This window comes from Leucopleurus acutus (assembly GCF_964270905.1).
Source record: "Leucopleurus acutus genome assembly, chromosome: 3".
Classification (NCBI taxonomy): Eukaryota; Metazoa; Chordata; class Mammalia; order Artiodactyla; family Delphinidae; genus Leucopleurus; species Leucopleurus acutus.
The window spans coordinates 19,121,867-19,142,540 of NC_139145.1; the positions used below are offsets into that span (position 1 = coordinate 19,121,867).

The 20,674-nt window shown below is 48.9% G+C and overlaps 1 protein-coding gene across 3 annotated transcripts; it reads right to left on the reverse strand.

Moving 5' to 3' along the window:
• Nucleotides 1-136: 136 nt before the first annotated feature.
• HNRNPAB (heterogeneous nuclear ribonucleoprotein A/B) lies at nucleotides 137-6,717 on the reverse strand. Of its 3 annotated transcripts, none has more exons than XM_082837161.1 (8): nucleotides 6,640-6,660; nucleotides 6,161-6,397; nucleotides 5,255-5,423; nucleotides 4,371-4,529; nucleotides 4,065-4,196; nucleotides 1,843-1,963; nucleotides 1,030-1,170; nucleotides 137-746 (listed from the first exon to the last, which is right to left on the reverse strand). In XM_082837161.1, the coding sequence occupies exons 2-8, from the start codon at nucleotides 6,373-6,375 to the stop codon at nucleotides 676-678; spliced, it is 1,008 nt and encodes a 335-aa protein (XP_082693287.1). In that variant the 5' UTR covers nucleotides 6,376-6,397; nucleotides 6,640-6,660; the 3' UTR covers nucleotides 137-675. The 3 variants fall into 3 exon arrangements, with proteins under 3 accessions (XP_082693287.1, XP_082693286.1, XP_082693288.1); XM_082837160.1 differs by having other exon boundaries at nucleotides 138-746; nucleotides 6,480-6,717; XM_082837162.1 differs by lacking the exons at nucleotides 1,030-1,170; nucleotides 6,640-6,660 and having other exon boundaries at nucleotides 138-746.
• Nucleotides 6,718-20,674: the final 13,957 nt, after the last annotated feature.

The window sequence follows — 20,674 nt, forward strand, 5'->3', positions numbered from 1 at the left end:
TAAAGGAAACTAACCAAAGATGTGGAGAGTGTGTGCTTATGCCTGACAGGATGCAGGTTAGGTGGTCTTGGAGGATACTGGAGCTCTGGAGCACCTGTCCCCCCCCCCCTTCACAGTATATCCCACACTCACCCAGGCTTGGGGGTTTTTAAATTTTTATTTCAAAAGCTTGGATAGCTTCAATATCCAGGTCGTGGCAAAATCAGGACACGTGTAAAATACCTTACAATACATTAGATTCCCGAAAGGTACCAAAAAGTACAGTAAAATTAACACTTCCATTATAGGAAATGTATGACACAAATAATATAAAATTAAAGGTGAAAAAAGGTGACACTGTTTTCCTAAGATACAATTTACTCTTTACAACCAGGGTCCACAGGTCCAGGCTGCAGAGCGGCCACAGGAAGCAGACCCTCCAATCTGGCTCCGGGTAACCGGGTAATAAAAATGAGCCCATAATGCCGCTCTGGCCTCGAGACACCACACGCTGCCTAAAACAACTAGAGCTCTGGATATATTAAACAGGAGAGTGATTTCCAGGGGGGAAATTTTAAATAAGACGCACATGGGACAGCCCATAGAAAGTTTGCCAAGTTAAATTTGGTACATAATTGTGTTCACTCGATATCCAAACAAAGCGTGTGCGGTCAGTCGGACACTCCTGCCAAAGCCTCAGTATGGCTTGTAGTTATTCTGATGGCCACCGCGTCGCTGGCTCTTCCCGTAATTTGTACTACCCTGACCTAGGGACAAGAACAACAGTGAGAGCAGCTACAACTTACTGAGCATTTACTCCTGTGCCAGGCGCTTGATATGCATCCTCACCAGAGCCAACAACTCTGATAGGACATCTTCCCCACCTTCCTGAGCCCCAAAAGCTCAAAATCGGGTAGCTCCAGTGAGCAAGCCAGGCCACAAAGCCCAGCCTGTCCGACTCCAAAGCCCCTGCTGCCAGTGGCCCCTGCACTGTCTGTCCTGCCTCCCAGGGTGGGTGAGTGGATGGGGGCCTCCCTCTCTCCTACTTACTGTAGTCGTAGCCGGGGCCGTAGCCGTAATAACCATAAGGCGAGTAGTCGTAGCCGCCATAGCCGGGCCCGTAGCCCTGCTGGTAGCCGTAGCCCTGGTTCCAGTAGCTGCCGTAGCCCTGATTCCAACTCTGACTCTGACCTGTGGGGGGGAGCAGGGCACAGGGGCCCATGGACCATTTAGCACACGCAGGAGCTAGGATGGAGGAAATCCTGCCCTTTGGGTGGCGAGGTTACTATGGCAACTCAGAAAAGCCAAGGGGCTGCTGTCCTGGTGTAGAGGGAGGGCCCTGGGCCCAGCCCTGTACCTGAGACCCAAGCTGGGGGTAAGAAGGCCAGGCCAGGATGGAAAACTAACTTCACTGGGGCAACCGAGGCAGCTCACTCTCATTCAAATCACCCTCTGCTCACCCCCACCCTCCCTGGCAGCTTGGCCTTAAAAAGGATGGAGTTCAGGCTTTGGAGTCAGAGGGGCCTGGGACGGAAGGAGGTTAAGCGCCTGGCACAGCCTTGCCCTACCCTTCAGCCCACCCACCCATGGGTGTACCAAGACTCAGGACAGCCACAGAGCCAAGCACACCCCGTCTTGATGCAGATGCCCCCTCTGCCCTGGGGCCCCAGACCACATGAGAAAAATGGGCTCTTCTACTCCAAGCAGCAGCAGCAGCAGCATAGCCTCAATCCAGGAAAACCATTCCTGATTCTGCCCACCCTGCTGCACCAAGCACCAGAGGCCAAGAGAGCCCCCAAAACAGGCACAGAAGCTCCATGCAGGCAGGGAAACAGGACTCATCTTCATCTGGGTTCCACTCACCTCCTCCACTTCCGCCGCCACCACCGCTGCCTCGGTTCCCTCGGTTGCGATTCCCACGGCCCCCAGAGCCATACTGCTGCTGTTGATAAACCTCTTTGGGCTGAGCCACCTTGATTTCACACTGAAAGCCAAGAGAACAGTGGGTCATGCCAGTGGGACAAGCCCTGGGCAGGGAGTGTGCACGAAGGCCTTCGCTGACAAACGTTCAGGAGGCAGATCTTCTCTATCTGCTCAAGAACACATGCTGGGGTGGGAAACCACATTTGGACTAGCTCAGAATCACAACTAAAATCTAGACAGACCGAAAAACTCACACAATGGGCTTTTTGTCTCAAGCCTTTCCCCAGAGTGCTTGAAACAATGGGATACACCCAATGGGATAGGTCCACTGATGGTCACCCTTGGGTGCTCTAACAAGTGGGAGAAGGACAGCTGGACCAATGCCAGTCCAGTGTAGCAAGACACCACACCAGGTGTCAATCTGGTGCCACCTTGGGCAAGGGAGTCAGAGAAGGCTTCCCAGGTAAGGGATCTTAGAGAAAAAAGGTTCTTTTCTCCCCCCCAGAAGAAATAAAAGCATTCCACTCAAATACACTATTGAGGTGGCAAACCTGACCTCCATCTTATAAAGAAAGCCACTGAAGCTCAAGGCAGCCTTCCCTAAGGCCATACTGCTCCCCCTTTCTCCTCCAACCACTGGTGGGCTGTTGGGATGGGCCAGATATCTGTGTCTTCTTAGGGCCCAGAGAGTCAATTTCCTTTTTGCTCAAAACTCTCATGAGGGTCATGGACCTTCAAGTGCTCCTGCTTTAAGTATATTTTTAAAAGAAAGTCCACTGACACATAACCCTCTCCATTAAGACCAATTAAAAAAACATTTTAGGGGGCTTCCCTGGTGGCGCAGTGGTTGAGAGTCCGCCTGCCGATGCAGGGGACACGGGTTCGTGCCCCAGCCCGGGAAGATCCCACATGCTGCGGAGCGGCTGGGACCATGAGCCATGGCCACCGAGCCTGCGCGTCCAGAGCCTGTGCTCCGCAACGGGAGAGGCCACAACAGTGAGAGGCCCGCGTACCACAAAAAAAAAAAAAAACATTTTATGCAAGATGTCCCCATACAAGCATACTCAAAAAATCAGCAAATTACCAAGTGATGCAATCTCATGTTTTCTATCCTACTAAGTTAAAAATACTGAATACAACCTGCTAAATAACACTTATTTCAAGATCAACCACTAGCAGTTTGACTAATGGTGCCCTAATAGGCTCTTCATGCCCATTTCACATCATGGCACAGAGATAAAGATCTCTTTCCATGTCACTGTCCACTGGGGTAACCATTAATGGATGAGGTCTCACCCAACAGCCCCTATGATCCCATCTCATTTTACATAAAATTTAGGGGCCCAATCCCAAATCCAATCTTTCCAAAAATTCCCAGCCAGGATTGAGGCTTCCAGGAGCCCCACCCTATGTGTCCCACCTTATCTGGCTGCCACTCCTGCTCAGGCAGAGCCTGCCACACCTTGCCAGTGGGCCACACCCTCAACTCCCAACTGCCTCGGCCACTGGAGAACACAGGGAGCATGAACTACCTACCCTCTCTCCTGTCCAGAGTTCAGAGGGAAGAGCTGCCCCTCACTGAACAGGACTCTCGCTTATTTGAAGTCAAAACTGACTCTAGATTTAAGCTGGCCAGGACCCTGGGAGCTCTCTAGAAAGGATCTTTGGGGTGGGGCTTAATTTAACCAGTAACCAAAGGGGATGGAGATAAAACAGATTTGGTTGTGGCAGGAGGTAAAGATAAAAGCTCTACAACAACGTCCAAAGCAGGTAAGACTTCTCCACAGAAAACAGTAAATGGCAATTTTAGAATCTTCTGAGACCTTAACTGTAGGACTTACACACTTTGCACTCTACATCCCAAACACCATGACCTCTACCTTTAAGTCAGGATCTAAAGAGGCTACTCAGCACACACTCTATCCCATATAAGCCTCCCGTCCTCCAGTATTCTCCTGCCTCCCTCATATCCTGTCCTACCAGCCTAGGAGCTCCGTGAAAGACAGGACAACCTGCCCCTCCCCTATGAGGACAGCAAACAGTGCAGAAAACAGTAACGTATACCCTGGAGAACTCTTGGAGGTAACCCAATGCCTAATCCACGCCTGCAAAGGCCAGCTCTCCAGCAGAATGCCAAGCACACACAGCTGGGGACACCTTACCTTACTTCCACTGATGGTGTGGAACTTTTTCTCCAGAACTTTCTTCACAGGTTCTTCTTCTTTAAAGGTGATGAAAACAAAGCCTCGTCTTTTGTTCGACTTTGGATCCATTGGAAGCTCAATGGCTTCAATCTGCAAACGTAAGCAAAGCTCAGGACCCTACCGCAGAGCCTATAAGGAACTCACAGGAGAAAACGTCCACGAACACCAGAGTGAAAAAGAGCTCCAGCCAGCCAAGGTGCCAAGGACCAAGAAGAAGGCAACCTCGGTGCAGCTGGCAGACCACTCCGGAGGCCACACACTCACCTCCCCAAACTCGCCGAAGTACTCCCTGATCTTCTCCTCAGTGGCTTCAGGATTCAGACCCCCCACAAAAATTTTCTTTACTGGGTCTTTCTTCATGGCCATGGCTTTTTTGGGGTCAATGACACGGCCATCCAGCCTGTGCTCCTTCTGGTCTAGAACCTGTTCCAACAGAAGGGAGCTGGGTTCTAACTCAGCAGCATGACCCTGAACAAGAACCTTCTCTTTGAACCACAAGACTCCAACACAGGCACACAAAATGTGCTTCACCTCCTTCAAACTCTACCCCCAATCTGACTTCCCAACCCTATCTCCAAACTTCACTTGGTTTACCTAAACACCTATAAATCTATCCGCAACACCCCCCCACCAGTCTTTGCCCATGCCGTGCACCCCTCTTCCTGCCCAGGCAGCCCCAATTTAAGGCCTGTCTCCTCCGGAAGTAAAGCAATAATTAAAAGCACAGGCTAGAGCTAGGCTGTGAGGGCTGGAATCCTCACACTCCACCCCTTACTAGCTATGTGATCTCTTCTACTTAACCTTCTGAGCCTTAGGTTTGTTTTCTACAAAATGAGTAAAATAATGTTTATCTCCTAGCAACCCTGGACTCTCTTCTAGTCCTCTCAATGAAATGTCTGCTTCAGCAGGGTCCAGAATAGGCACAAGATAATAAACGGTCAACCATAATCTTCCTGGACCACTCCTGCCCACTCACTCCTCCATTTAATCTCTACTTTTAATCCATTCAAAAAGGAGAGCAGGAGTTCCCAACCTCTCTGCTTTTCCCAAAGCACCCAACCATGTGCAAAACACATAAGCCAATCATGGTCTAAGAATAGTATCCTCATAAAATACACAGACTTCTGATTATAAAGTACCCAGCTTACCTTCTCCACGCTGGCTGCATCTTTGAAGAGGATAAACCCAAACCCTCTTGATCGGCCAGTGTTGGGATCCATTTTTATTGTACAGTCAACGACCTCTCCAAATTTGGTAAAATAATCCTTTAGGTCCTTTTTGCTGGTATCCCAGCTCAGGCCACCAACGAACATTTTTCTGAAATGGTGGGGTGAGAACAGGGAAACAAGCCTTAGAAAACTCATTTCGGAAGGACTGGCCCTAGCAAAACTTTCATTGAAAAGATTGTAAATAAAGCCACCATTCGGAACAAAGGTTTACCCTTAGGGCCCACAGGGTTCTACCTCTGGAAAATGTTAACAAATCTCCGCTTCCCTTCCAAACCCAATCTTGACCGTAACAAAGCCTCAGGTGATCCGTACCCCCAAGGAGGTGGGGGAAAAGGAAGCACAACCTAGCCGGAGAGCTAGGCCCTGGGCACTCACAACTGTAAGGAAACTAATTTGTCTAACAACCGTGTATCAAAACGCTACGGTCCCTGCCACCTCCGAGCACTCGCTCTCAAGGAACTCAAGGCTTCCGGGGCCGAGTCGGAGTTCAGGCCGTGACTCCGCCCTGGAAAAGAGGCGGAGGAGGAAGGCCCTGGCGCGCGCCAACTCCGCCCACGCAGCTCAGGCAGTCCGCGACCCGCCGGGCCCCGGGTCCGAGCACACTCCGCTTCCGGGCGCCAGCCAGCGGCCCCGGGGCGGCGCCAAAGTCGACCCAACAAACTCCTGCAAACTCCGGCGCGCGCGGAAAGCCGGCGGCGCGGGGCTGCTGCTCTGCGGGCCGCGAGCAGGCCCCGGCCGCCCGCCCCTCCCCCCGCCGCGTGGCGCCAACAAAAGGCGGCCCCGGAACAAAGGCGGCGCCCCCCGTCGGCCCGCGGCCGCACCTACCCCGCGTCCTCCTCGTTCTTGCTGGCGTTTATCTGGTCACCCTCGGCGCCGTTCTGGTTGCCGGCCTGGGGCGCCACGCTCCCGCCTCCGGCGCCAGCCGCGACCCCGGTGCCAGCACCAGTCCCGGCCGGCGACTCGCCTTCGGGGGCGGCCTCGTGTCCGTTCTCGGTGGCGCCCGTCGTCTCCATGGGCTGCTCCTCACCCGCTTCCGACATGCTAGGCCGTGGCGCGCGGCTCCTGCAACGAGCAGCCACGACGCATCAGGCCGGCGCCGCTTCCGCCGGGTTCCCGCCCGCCACCCGCGGGCCCGGACGCTCACCTCGCCGCCGATTACGCCGCGGGGCCCACTCGTCCCCACCCGCCGGGAAGGCACCGCGGGCTCGGCCGCGCTCACGCTTGCGCCGCCGGGCCTCTCCCCCGTCTACCGACGGAGCCGCCGCGACCTCGCGCCCTCCTCCCTCGGCCTGCGCTGCCGCTACCGCTGCCGCCGCTGCACGAAAGCCACCAACACAGAAGCTCTACCAGGCCCGCGCGGTGCTGCCGCCTGACAATGCCGACTCGTGGCGCTCTTTATAATGCCGGAGCCGAGGCCACCTCGCAACAAACCACATGCTCATTGGCTTCGCCAGCCGGTCACTCAACCCCGCGCCGGCTCCCCATTGGCCGCGGCGGCGCGCTCACGGTAAATCCAGGCGGGCTTTGTCCTCATCTTAGAATTCGCGCGAGCCGGGGCCTTGCAGAGAGTTGCCGGGTCCGGTGGTCCGATGACCCTGTCCCGAGCGGCCGGCGGCCCGAGCCCAGGGGCGGAGAGGCTTATTACTGACCGTTCGCCCTGCCGTAGTCCTTCGTCCCGGTGCGACCTAATCCAGCATTGGCAGCCTTGGCCACTCCGTTTCCCAAAAGAGGAAACTGGACTCAAGGAAGCCTCGGAAACCGAAGTCGCCCCAACTGGAAGTGCAGAGCCTGGCCTTCCGAGATTGGGCGCGCAGTGCCCGCCAAGGCCCTCAGCTTGGTTCGGAGAAATTGGGACGGATCCCGCCCTCCCCCTTGACCTTGGTGCCGTCAAAGCCACGCGCTCCCGCCACTTCTGCCGCCTCCCCCGGAGGTGAGAAGCGAGGAGGGGGCGGAGTTCATCGAGTGACTGTTGCCAATGGTGCTCCGCCGGGATGTGGCGGGAGAAACGGTGGGACCACGGTGTTCCCCAATCTTAGGTCGCCTGGCACCACGTTGACGACTGACATCAAATTTTTACTTTTGATTACTTAAACTCTTTCATTTATTTTTGCTAAAATCTATTTTTAAGAGAAATGTACCACTTCCTTGAAATCATGAAGTTTTGGGGGAAGGGAAGAATAGTTCTCTTTTTCTAATATACAAAACCCCTTAATATTTATCTACTTGACCACCAAGCTTGAAAGGCCTGCGTAATCCCACGATTCCTTTTAATCATATGGGTGACAAGCCCCAAATGAACCAGGATTAAAACCTCTGAAGCCTGGGGATTACCAAACAACAGCAGAACACAAGTAGCTGACGTCTCCCACTGGAATCCTGCTGCCAGGCCCGGTGTGATAGGCTGGGCATTCTATTTTCTCATCTGGTCTCCTAACGATCCTATGGAAGGTGGTACCATAATTAATTTATAAGTGAGAAAACAAGCCCAGAGCCCCAGCCCAAGGCTCACTCCCTAAGTCAGCCAGCCAGTGGAGTTGCCATGAGAATGTGAAATGTCACAATTTCACATTTTGAAAAAATAATTTTTAAAAAATCTGAAGATTTAGGCACACAACACTGCATTTTCCCCAAGGTATCAACCCCCTAGAGCTGAGCACCCACCCCAAGATGAGCAAATGCCTCTGGTTCATCCCAAGGCTCACCTGACCATTTCACTTTCAGGTTAGATTCCATAAACTGGAATTCACGTATCTCCATAAAACCTTGGTCATGTCACTGAAATCTGGTGGTGAGGCTTGCAGGGAAGTCCCTAACAAACTCACCACCCCACCTCCACCCCAGCCCTTGCCCACCCACAGAAATAAGGACCAGGGTTTTGGTCACAGGCAATGATGGGCACAGCTGCCCAAGCCATGAAGAAAATTCAGGCAATCAAGGTCAAGTGTAGCCACAGGACATAACTAATGAGGGCATACATTCACTTAATCTCCTGCTCTTGTCCACATGGATTCCTTTAGCACAATTTGGGAAATGCTTTCAATGACATGTCAAGTCTGAGGATAACAACATTTGGATGGTGCTTAACAGTTTGCAAAATACTTTCACCAACATTGCTTTCTTGGAGCTTCAAAATACCTTCCTATGCAGTTATCCATAGTTTATACACAAAAACACTGAAATCACACAGCTGAAATCGTGGCCACAAAGCCAGCACTTCCAATTCTACGTTGTCTCCAGGGCTCCTGACTACTCCTGACTAGGACAAGGGGGCTCTGAGCTTCTGAGTTCCGTGGTCTAAATTAGATCTCATATGAGATTAAATGACTTTGAACCTCAAATAAAGCACTGGCCTAGAACATACTTTATAAACTGTAAAGAACTGCAGACAAATAGGGGTCAGTCTTAGCACAGAATGCTTTTATACTGCATGCAAGGGTGCTTGTGACAGAGGCAGGGCACCATGCTGTTTGGAAGCAGCAGTAATTCCCTTTGACACAAGGGAATCTTGCTATTTGGTCCTAGTTGCAGACATGAGTTGAGGGCATCTTCTATGACAATGAGGTTCTCAAATCAGCAAGGAGCCCAGTTACCCGCCAAAGTCCCTTAAGAGGCCCTCAAAGTAAAGTCCCATGGCTTTGGGAATTCAGACTGTCAGGCAATATATGTGTAAGAATGTGTACAATCACCAATCTAGAATACAGAGGATAGACACAAAATGCATTTTGAAAGTTTTTTAAATTACATAAATTTTTCTTTTTCTTTTTTTTCTTATTTTGGCTGAGCCTGCAAGGTGGAAATTGCAGGAGTTAACTGCAAATATGTTGTGATTGTTGTGGCTGACTCCCATAGGGGGCCACTTCCCACACCACAGCTCCATGGGCTCCAGCTAGAGGTAACTTTCTAAAACACAAGTTGGACCTTGTCACACTCTGCATGAAAACCGTGGCTGGCTTCCCAATACTCTGAGGATGAAGTCTTAACCCTGAATACAGGTGAGAGGGACAGATGGGGCTCACAGAAATCCATGCCCCCCTCCCTCCAACCTCTCTTCATCTTGAGTGGAAGAGTCACTTCCAGGCCTGAGCGGTTGAGACTGGGCGCTTCCCCCAGACCTCTCTTCCCCTGGAGACCATGTGTTCTGCATGTCAGAGCTACATTATAAAGAAGAGCTGTTCAGCCCACATCAGACTTGATGTGAGCAAGAAATGAACCTGTACTGGGTCAAGCCACTGAGATTTGGGGGTTTATCTCTAATTGGAGCCTAGCCAAGCCTGACCGTTCCACATGGCTCGAGCCACCCCAGTCACATCTCAGGCCCAGCTCTCCATTCTAGCTGTGCTGATTTATTTGCTGGAACTCACCTGCACCCTTCTGTCTTTCTACCTGCTGTTCCCTCTACCTGGAATATTCTTCCCCAAATCTTACCTGCCTACTCTACTTATCTGTTTTGGGTTGAATTGTATCCCCTAAAAGATCTGTTCAATTCCCAACCCGTGGTACCCGTGCATGTGACCGTATTTGGGACAAGGATCTTTGCAGATGTTAAGATGAGATCAGACTGAAGTAGGTGGGCCCTTAATCCAATATGACTGGTGCCTTATAAAAAGAGAAGACACAAGGAAAACACCATGTGACAACAGAGGCAGAGACTGGAGTGACAAGTCTACAAACCAAGTGCCTTGGTCAGTTCAGGCTGCTATAACAAAATACTATGATCTGGGTGCCTTAAAAAACAAACTTATTTCTCACAGTTCTAGAGGCTGGAAAGTCCAAGATCAAGATGTCTGATGAGGACCTGCTGCCTAGTTTGCAGATGGCTATCTTCTTATAGTATCTTCACATGGCAGAGGGCAGAGAGAGAAGCAAGCTCTCTCATGTCTCTTCCTAAAAGGGCACTAATTACATCATGAGGGCCCCATTCATCTAAACCTAACTGCCTCATCTAAATGATGACCTCATCTAAACCTCATCATGACCTCATCTAAACCTAACTGCCTCCCAAAGGCCCCACTTCCAACTACAATCACACTGCGGATTAGGGTTTCAACATATATGAATTTGGAGGGACACAAACATTCAGTCCATAGCACAAAGGAATACCAAGGATTACCAGCAACACCAGAAGCTAGGAGAGAGGCATGGAGCAGATTCCCCCCTACAGCCTTCAGAGGGAGTGTGGCTCTGCCAACACCTTGATTTTGGTCTTCTAGCCTCCAGAACTGTAAAATAATAAATTTCTTTTCTTTTTTTTCTGCTTTGTCAGACATTTATTTAGGTGTCTTGCTAGTACAATTTCCTGTTACCTGGGTTTGATATATAACCTCAAATTCTTATACTGCAATTTTTTGGGTATGACCAAATGTAACTTCTAAAAAAAAAAACAAGTACTGCTGAGTTTATTTATTCACTTACTGTCTCACAATTTTTATCCTTGCCCCTGTTATCAAGTAAACAGAGACAATAAATTTTTATTGTGTTATGCCCCCCAGCTGGTAGTGCTTTGTTATGGCAGCCCTAGCTGACTAATCCAACATCCATCAGACTTCAGCTTCCTCCAGAAAGTGTTCTGTCAGGCCCCAAGGAAGGGCCCCTCTCAGAGCACAGATCACACAATATTGACACTGACCAAGAGCTCAATGAGATCCTGCACCAGGTCTGTCTCCTTTGCCCTGACACCTCCAGTGGGCACTCCAATACCTGCAGACTGAATAAAAGATCTCTTAACTAAGGTGACAAACTGGTTCCTAGTGGGCTGAATCTGACTTTCAGATGTGCTTGCTTGCCTATACAGTGTCTTGAACATCGTAAAAAATTATTTGCCAACATTTACAAAGTATATTTCTACAAAACATTACATTTCCAGGTACCTTTGGAAATTTTTTAGATAAAGTCACACTGGGCCACAGTCCCACGTGTCCACACTCAGCGGGAGCTGAGTCACACTGCCCCCCAGCAGGTGGAGCAGGTGTTGTCCAGCTCACTCCAGCCCTCACAAGGTCCTAATATCTTGTTCCTGGGTCCTCTAAACTCATCATCATCAACTGAAAGCATTAGGGATGCCAGTCCCTAACTAGGCCTCCATGAAACTCAGCTTCTTCCTCTTGAAAACAGGGATGACAACACCTGCCTCTCAGCACTCCTGCAGGGCTCACAGACTGTCTGCCAAGAGTTTAGCACAGCACCAGGCGGGTAGTAGATATAAATGCCAGCTGCTAGGACTGCTAACAACAGTAACAATAGAAGATCTCAGGGATGACTCCTTCAGCTGATGAGCTCTCCATCGCGTCTCAAATCAAATCCTCAAAACAGAAGTGGAAGATCTGGAGAAGCTCTACTAGCCAACGCCCTGCCCACACCCGCTAAGGTCACATTCTTGCGACAGCCACCCATGCCTAGTTTGAGTCTCAGAGGCAGCCTCTGCCCAGCAAAGGCCAATCAGAATTGCCTAGGACACCCTTCTGGAATCAGACCTTATTGGAATATGTGGTTCACATACAGACCTAAACCTCCCAGTCTCCTCGGAGCTTGCAGGGCTGCATTCAGTGGACATGGCATACAGAGGGGCCCAGCCTGGCTTCATATCACAATCTCCTGCGTAGTTTTTAAAACTTCGGATTCCCAGGTCCCTGGGGCTGGATTCTCACTTTTATACAGCATGCTGGGCACGGGGCATTGGGATAGGGACAGATTCAGGATGCACTGCTGCTGACCAGGTCGGGGACGAGCCTATGAAACCAGGAAATGCCCATCTCCCTGCTGAAAGGCAGCAGCCTGCTCATCAGAGCAGCCCTGGAGGGGCTGTGTGTGTGGTTTATCACTGCCACTAAGTCAGGGTGGGCCTGGGAGACTCTCCCTTTGAGCCTCAGTTTCTGATTACACGACAATTCATATATTCACTCATTTACTAACAGCTCGGGCTTTGCCTGCCATCAACATGACCCTCAGGACAGACCTGTTTTTTGAACTCTAAACCCACACGAGTCACTATTCCTCAACATCTCTCCTGAACTGTCCCCAAGGCACCTCAATCTCAGCATGTCTAAAAGAGAACACATTACATTCCCCTGAGCCCAGACCCTCTGCCGGTGCTCTTGGCCACAGAGAATGCCTCTACCACCCTACATGTGCAGGCCAGGAACATGACTGGGTCAGCCTTAACACCCCTCTCCTCACTCCTCCCCTATCCAATCCATCACCTAGGCCTGAACGTGCCTTTATTACTGTCACCTGCACTCAGGTTTGCACTACAGGAATATCAGTCAGGGAAGGCTACACTGTGTACCAAATATATCTAAAAGCCACGGAAGATTGTTTCTTACAGATAACAGTCCTGGGTGGTGTTCAGGCTAGAGAAGCGGCTCTCCTCCATGGGGTCGTTTAGGGACCCAGGCCCCTCCCATGGCTCCACCAGCCCCTCAGGCCTTGTCATCGCACACAGCTGGCAGAAGGAAACATACAGGGTGGAGCTGGTGTGAGTCTTGATGGCCCAGGCCTGGAAGTGGCACATGTCACTCTCACTCACTTTCCATTGGCTGGAACTCTGGTGGCCTTGCCTTACTGCCATGGACTCTGAGAAGCGAGCTGAGCTGCTTGCACAGGGAAGGCAAGGACAGACTGGGTGCCTAGTTTTCACAATAGGCTTCAACAACTCTATGTTAATGACAGCGAAGGGAGACTCTAGAGGATAGCTTTCCTTTAGTCAACCTGCCTTTCAGGGACCATCACCAAGTGCCACCACTATCAGAGGCCACCCCTGCCCCTGCCCCTGCCCCTGCCCCAGGAGTGGAGTCTACTTTTCCACGTGGTGAGATGAATGCTGTATCAGGGAAGTACAGGAGGACAGGGACACATGGGAGAGACACTAAGTAAGCTAGGGAAGTGGGCAGGAAGGACAAGGCTTCCCACAGGAGCAGACGCTTGGGCTGTGCCCTGAAGCCTGAATGGGGGTTCTCCAGGCAGGGATGGGGGAGAAGTGGGTACGGGCAGAGGAGACCGACTGAGCAAAGGCTCAGCTCTTGAGAAAGCACAGACTGTTTGGAGAACTGCAAGTAGCCCCACATGACAGAGAGGAGCTGAGATTGTGTCGCTGGGCAGGGGCTTTACATGCCACGACAAAGGGTTCCATTCATCCACAGGAAACAGGAAGTCCGTGAGTACTGCAATGGCAATGGTCCATGAAAGGAGGGGGTGATGAGAGACATTAAGGAACATGTGTGGTTACAACCCTGACTCCATGCATAGGGGCAGGATGGGCAGTAAGGCTGGAAAGTTGGACCAGAACCACCAGGTGGAAGGCCTCGAATACCAGGCCTGACAAGGAAGGCAGAGGGAAGCACTGTCTGCCTCTCTCAAGTAGAAAACCATCCCCCGACAGGTGACGGCCTCTTCGCTTCCTGCCTATGCCTATCTCTAGCAGCGCAGTTTATTTTGTCCATTTCTTCTAGTACTTTAGTCCCTAATGGCTAGAAAAGGATCAAGAGGTGATCCATTTCAAAGATGAAGTCCAAACCCCTCATTACCAGGGAAGAAAACCAAAGGTCAGAGAAGGGAGAGTGCCTTAGTCTGTTCGAGCTGCTATAACAAATTACTATAGACTACATGGCTTATAAATAACAGAAATTTATTTCTCATGGCTCTGGAGACTAGGAAGTACGAGATGAAGGCATCAGCAGACTGGGTGTCTGGCAAAACCCACTTCCTGGTTCACAGATGGCTGTCTTCTCCCTCTTACTTCTTCTCACCTGACAAAAGGGGTAAGGCAGCTCTGTGGGGCCTCTTTTATGAGGGCACTAATCCTATTCAAGAGGGTTCTACCCTCATGACCTAATCACCTCCCAAAGGCCCCACCTCTTAATACCATCACCTTGTGGCGGGGGTAGGATTTCAACATATGAATTTGCAGGGGGAGCACAAACATTTAGTCTATAGCAAGGAGTAACATGTCCAGTGGCACCAGGCCTAGAAGCCAGGCCTCCATGTGCCGTGTCCTCTCAGCACCTCTAGCGCTCCCTCAAGCCCCGGGCACTTGGGAAACAAGAGACAACAGGCATGCTGAGGGTTTCATCCTGCCACCTCAAGTGCTGAGTATGAGAGATGACAGATATGAACACAGAAACTCCGCCTTTCTCCTACGAGCCAAGAAACAGGAATCCACAGGCAGGTACCATCTCCTTAGCACCTCTCACTCCTTTCTCCTTCCAGAGGGCAAGGCAAAGCCAGCTCCTGGGCATGAACACCAAGTGCAAGGAGCCAAGGTTCTGACAGTCACGTTTGTTCCCAGCACAAGGCCAGAGTAGAAAGGACTCCCAATGCTGGGCAGAGGGGGCCCACATAGCTGAGGAGAGAGGAATGATCTCTAGCCACGAGCCCTCTCCAGCTGTGAAAAGCAAGGATTTTGGGGGTGAATGCTGCATCTTATCATTCTATCTCCACATTCTGCCAGTGAACTAGCCAAACCACTTCACCAAGTAGGCTCAGAATGGAAGATAAGTTCATACTGTCTCCTGATCCAGGGGGTTTGAGAGTTGGAAGCTCCTCAGGGCAGGGTCCTCATCCCACACTCACCTGGCTGACTGCTCAGGAACCTCTTGCTTCTTGCCAGCTGCCTTGCCCCCTAGCTTCTCACAGCTGCCCCCCAAACAGCTCAACCCCACTATTCCCTGAAGCCCCCTCACCACCTCCAACCTAGTCCTGCAGAAGCCTCCTTGGTCTGCATATCCACCTCACCCTGCCCTTCCACCTCTTCTTAATGAAATCCAATGGCCCCAACATGGCCCCACACTCCACTCCTGAATGCCAGGCTGCACTTCCTCTCACCTCCCTCAACACAAGTGGAGGGGCCATCTCACCCCATGTCCCCAGTCTCACTTCTTGAGCAGCACTGTACAACAGAAATACATGCAAGCCACAAATGCAAACACATGGATAATTTAACATTTTCTAATAGTCACATTAAAAGACTATTAGACAATTAGTAAAATGGTAAAAAGAAACAGGTGAAATTAATTTTAATAATATTTAATTTAGACCAATCTATCCAAAATATTATAATTTCAACATGTAATCAACATTAAAAATTATTGAGATATTTTGCTGGTTTTTTTAGATTGCCTTAAATCCACTGTGTATTTTACACTTGCAGTGCATCTCAATCCAGACTACATACCTTTCGAGTGTTCAGTAGCCACATGGAGCCAATGGTCACTATACTGGGCAGCACAGATCTAGACCAGGGGTTGGCAAACCATGGCCCACAGCCCAGATTTGGCTGGCCTACTGTCTGATTTTGTATGACTCCTCAACAAAGAGTGACTTTTTTGGGGGGGTGGGGGGCACCACACCACGAGTCGTGAGGAATCTTAGTCCCCTGCAGTGGGAGCTTGGACTCCTAACCACTGGACCACCAGGGAATTCCCAAGAGTGATTTTTTAATATTTTTAATGATTGAAAAAAAATCAAAAGAATAGTATTTCATGACACAAATTCTATGAAACCCAAAAGTTAGTGTCCATAAGTAATGTTTTAAATTCTGTCAATAAAGATGTATGGAAATATGTTTCATCTCTTCTTATATTTTTACTTATCTCCTAATACCCTCTAAATTTTGCCTCTTGGCCCACATAGCAGGAAATATTTACTATCTGATCCTGTACAGGGAAAGTTTGCCCAGCTCTATTCTAGACCATTCACCTGCCCCCTAGACTCCAATACAGGAGCTCCAGATTTGGCTTTGGAATCAAAAGGCCAGCTCAAATCCCAGCTCCCCTGTGTCCCAATTCTGGGGTTTAGAACAAGTCACTTCCCCTTTATGAGCCTCATTTTTCTTCATTTGAAAGTCGGGTCAGCACTCAAGTGGGTGTAAAGAGGGTGAAAACCCAGCGCCAACCATAGAGCTGGTCACTCATTCACTCGTTTCCAGTCCTCCAGTCTCATTCCAGTTTCCAGTCTTCACATCTCCAGCTGCAACACCTGTCCACCGAGTCCCCCTCACCTCACTCAGTACCTCGTCCAGGTGACGCCTGCACCAGTCACCTTCTCCCAGCATCCTCAGCAATCTCTACCTCCACTGGCAGGAGCCCCATATTGGTGACTTCTGAATCACTTTGGCAGCACAAACCTCCTTCTGCCTGGAATAGCCTCCCGTCTTCCTCACCAAATTCTGTCTCCTCCAAGATGACACCCCCGCACTGCCAGCAGTGCCCTTTGGCTCACAGCTCTGCCCCTCCGCGGGCCTGACAGCAGCACTGCCGGCACGCCCGAGAGGTGATCTGGGCATGCGCACAGCTCTGGTCCCTCCAGGTGAGGACCTGTTACAGGCCCAGCCCCAGTAGCCCTTTGCACACACAAGGGTTCAACAAATACGTCAGACTGGCCTAGTGAGGCTTGGGCCAGCTTCCCCCTCGAGTTCCATCAATTCTCAAATCTCATCAATTTTGACATCTGACATCTTAATCCTGATGTCTCCCTGTTTCAGCAGTGCCTCCTCCCAGGGACACCCCTACCCATCTGGCCCAGTCCTAACGGCTCTGCTTTTCCAGAACCAACTCCATTCATGCTCTCTCACCAGTCAAGGTCGTTCTGGTCACCGGCTTATGTTAGGCTAGTCTAGTCTCTAGCCCAGGGCCCACATATTTTCCCTTGTCACATCCTGCCAGTAAATCTTTTCCTCCTGGGGAAGTGTTTCTTCTAAAATTGACCCTCCCTTTGGCTGTTAGGTCAGAACTACTTCCAGCAATAAAGAACGATGTCCTGGAATTGAACATGTTGCCAACAAGTACTCTTGTCCCCAATTAATGTTCCTGCATTTTGCCAAAAAGGTGAGAACTAGCCTCCCACTGGTGATGCTTTGAGCCCTGACCCATGGTGGGATCAGCTTCCTCATGCCAGTCACCAGATTTTCCTTCTACATTCTAGACACTTCTCAGTTTCTTTTTCTCCCCCATATTTTCTGTTGAGCTATAACTGGCATATCATAAAACCTACCCACTTACAGTGTACAATTCAATGGTTTTAGCATATTCACAGAGTTGGTCACCATAATCTCAGTTTGGAACACTTTCATCATGTAAAAAGAAACTCCTAACCTGACAATTCCTATCCCAACCCTCCCTCCAGCTCCCACAACCACTAACCTGCTTTTGTCTCTATAGATTTGCCTGGACATTTTATATAAATGGAATCATATAAAATGTGGCTTTTTGTGTCTGGCCTCTTTCACTTAGCATAATCTTTTCAATGTTCATCCATATTATAGTGTGTATCAGTACCTCATTTCTCTTTATTGCCAAATAATTTTCCACTTCTTTTGCTGGTTCCCTGTCAGAGGCTGAATCTCAAAATGTTGAAGCACCCCAAGTCTCAGCCCTCCTCCTCTCTTCACCTCTATCTACTCAGTTCCTGGGTGATCTCATCCAGTCTCTTGACACAAAATACCGCCTATATGCAATGACTCACAAATCTATCTCTCTGTCCGGCCCTTTCCCATGAGCTCCAGACACACAGGTCCCACAACGTCTTCCACATCTCCCTCCACTTGTCCATCTCAGGCATCAGGCTTGACACAACAAATACAAGAGAACCAGTCTGAGTTCAGTTATGGGTAGTGATGGACGAATGCTAGTAAGTGTAAGCAAACACAATCTAACAGCACATTAATAATAATTTTAAATCAACAAGGAAGGCTTAGTCCAAAAAGACAAGGATGGTTTAATATTAGGAACTCTGCTAATATAAAGCACCATATTAATAGAGAAAATGAGGGGAAAAGTCTTATCAATATATATTAACAGGGCAATTGATAAAACCCAACACATATTTTTAGTAAACATTCTTGATAAAATAGAATAAGGTAAACATTTATAAAAACAACCCAAACATCATCTTCCAGAAGCACTTTCATTAAAGTAAGAAACAACACAAAGTTGTCTTCTTCCATCATTATTTAACCTTTTCTGGAGGTACAACCAATGCAATTGGACAAGAGAAAGAAACTAGAGGTATAAAAACAGGAAAAGAGTAGATAAAACCATCATCATTTGCAAATAATATGATTATAAACATGGAAAACCCAAAGCCCAAAACACTATTCTAAAGTATAAAAGAAGTCAGTATGGTGGCTTTTGTATATGCCAATGACAATCAGAAGATATAAAAGAAGGACCTAAAACACCTAAGAATATACTTATCAAGATAAAGATGAAGAAAATTTGAAATATTGAGCACATAAAAGATCTGAGCAAATAGGAAGATTCAACATTAGGAAGATGTCAAACCTCTCGTAAACAGTGATAAAATAATTTGTTAATGCTATCTTAATAGAAACACCAAACATTTAATAGGAACACTCTCCTATTGAAAAAAGCAAGGTGCAGAATATTACGCATAGCATGCTACTTTTTCTATAAAAATGGGAAAAGCATTTGTATATAGACAAGATATGGTCTATCTATAGAAGGCGAAGTAGGAAATGGGTCTCATTGGTTGCTTCTGGTTAGTAAAATGGGTAACTGAAATAGGGGTGGGAGGGACACTTCTCACTGTATAACTTTTTGGTATAATTTTGAACCATGTGAATATATTACTTATTCAAAATTTTTTAAAACTGAAAATCATATTTCTATTTTTTAAAAATATTTTAATGGCTCTGTGTTGTCAGCAAATTATTTAGGTGTCTAAAACCTTCCATAACTGGGTTCCAAATAATGGTATTGATGATAAAAAGGAGGTGAGGATAGGGGAAGCCGCTGCTGCCACCACCAGCACCGCCACCACCATCCAAACAAGGAACTACAGTGAGCTACATACAGCCCATGCACCAAATCTAGCCCGCTGTCTTTTTTTTTTTATAAATAACTTTTTTTTTATTTATTTATTTATTTATTTTTGGCTGCGTTGGGTCTTTGCTGCTGCGTGTGGGCTTTCTCTAATTGCGGCGAACGGGGGCTGCTCTTCATTGCTGCGCGCAGGCTTCTCATTGCGGTGGCTTCCCTTGTTGCGGAGCACGGGCTTTAGGCGCATGGGCTTAAATGTAGTTGTGGCTCGCAGGCTCTAGGGCACAGGCTCAGCAGTTGTGGTGCACGGGCTTAGTTGCTCCACGGCATGTAGGATCTTCCCAGACCAGGGGTCAAACCCATGTCCCATGCATTGGCAGGCAGATTCTTAACCACTGTGCCACCAGGGAAGTCCCAGGGCATATGTTTGTTTTTTGTTTTTTGTTTGTTTTTGGGTTTTTTTTTGAGGTATGTGGGCCTCGCACTGTTGCGGAGTACAAGCTCCCGTTGCGGAGCACAAGCTCCGGACGCGCAGGCTCAATGGCCATGGCTCATGGGCCCAGCTGCTCCGCGGCATGTGGGATCTTCCCGGACCGGGGCACGAACCCGTGTCCCCTGCATCGGCAGGCAGACTCTCAACCACTGCGCCACCAGGGAAGCCCTCAGGGCATATGTTTTGTTTTGTTTTTTAACATCTTTATTGGAGTATAAGTGCTTTACAATTGTGTGTTATAGTTTCTGCTGCATCACAAAGTGAATCAGCTATACGTATACATATATCCCTTCCCTCTTGCGGCTCCCTCCTACCCTCCCTATCCCACCCCTCTAGGTGGTCACAAAGCACCAAGCTGATCTCCCTGTGTTATGCGGCTGCTTCCCACTAGCTATTTATTTTACATTTGGTAGTGTATGTATGTCCATGCCACTGTCTCACTTCGTCCCAGCTTACTCTTCCCCTCCCTATGTCCTCAAGTCCATTCTCCGTCTGTGTCTTTATTCGTGTCCTGCCCCTAGGTTCCTCAGAACCTTTTTTTTTTTTTTTTAGATTCCATATATATGTGTTAGCATACGGTATTTGTTTTTCTCTTTCTTACTTACTTCACTCCTATGACAGTCTCTAGGTCCATCCACCTCACTACCAATAACTCAATTTCGTTTCTTTTTATGGCTGAGTAATATTCTATTGTATATATGTGCCACATCTTCTTTATCCATTCATCTGTCGATGGACACTTAGGTTGCTTCCATGTCCTGGCTATTGTAAATAGTGCTGCAATGAACATTGTGGTACATGACTCTTTTTGAATTATGGTTTTCTCAGGGTATATGGGCATATGTTTTTGATTCGTCTCTGGGTATGTACCTAGAATAGAATTGCTGGGTCCGTGGTAACTCTTAAGCTTTTGGGGGAACTGCCAGGCTGTTTTCCAAAATGGCTGCACCATTTCACATTCGTACCAGCAGCGTACAAGTGTTCCAATTTCTCCTCATTCTCATCAATACTGGCTGTTATCTGACTTTTTCATTATAGTTATCCTAGTGGGTGTGAAGTAATATCTCACTGTGGCTT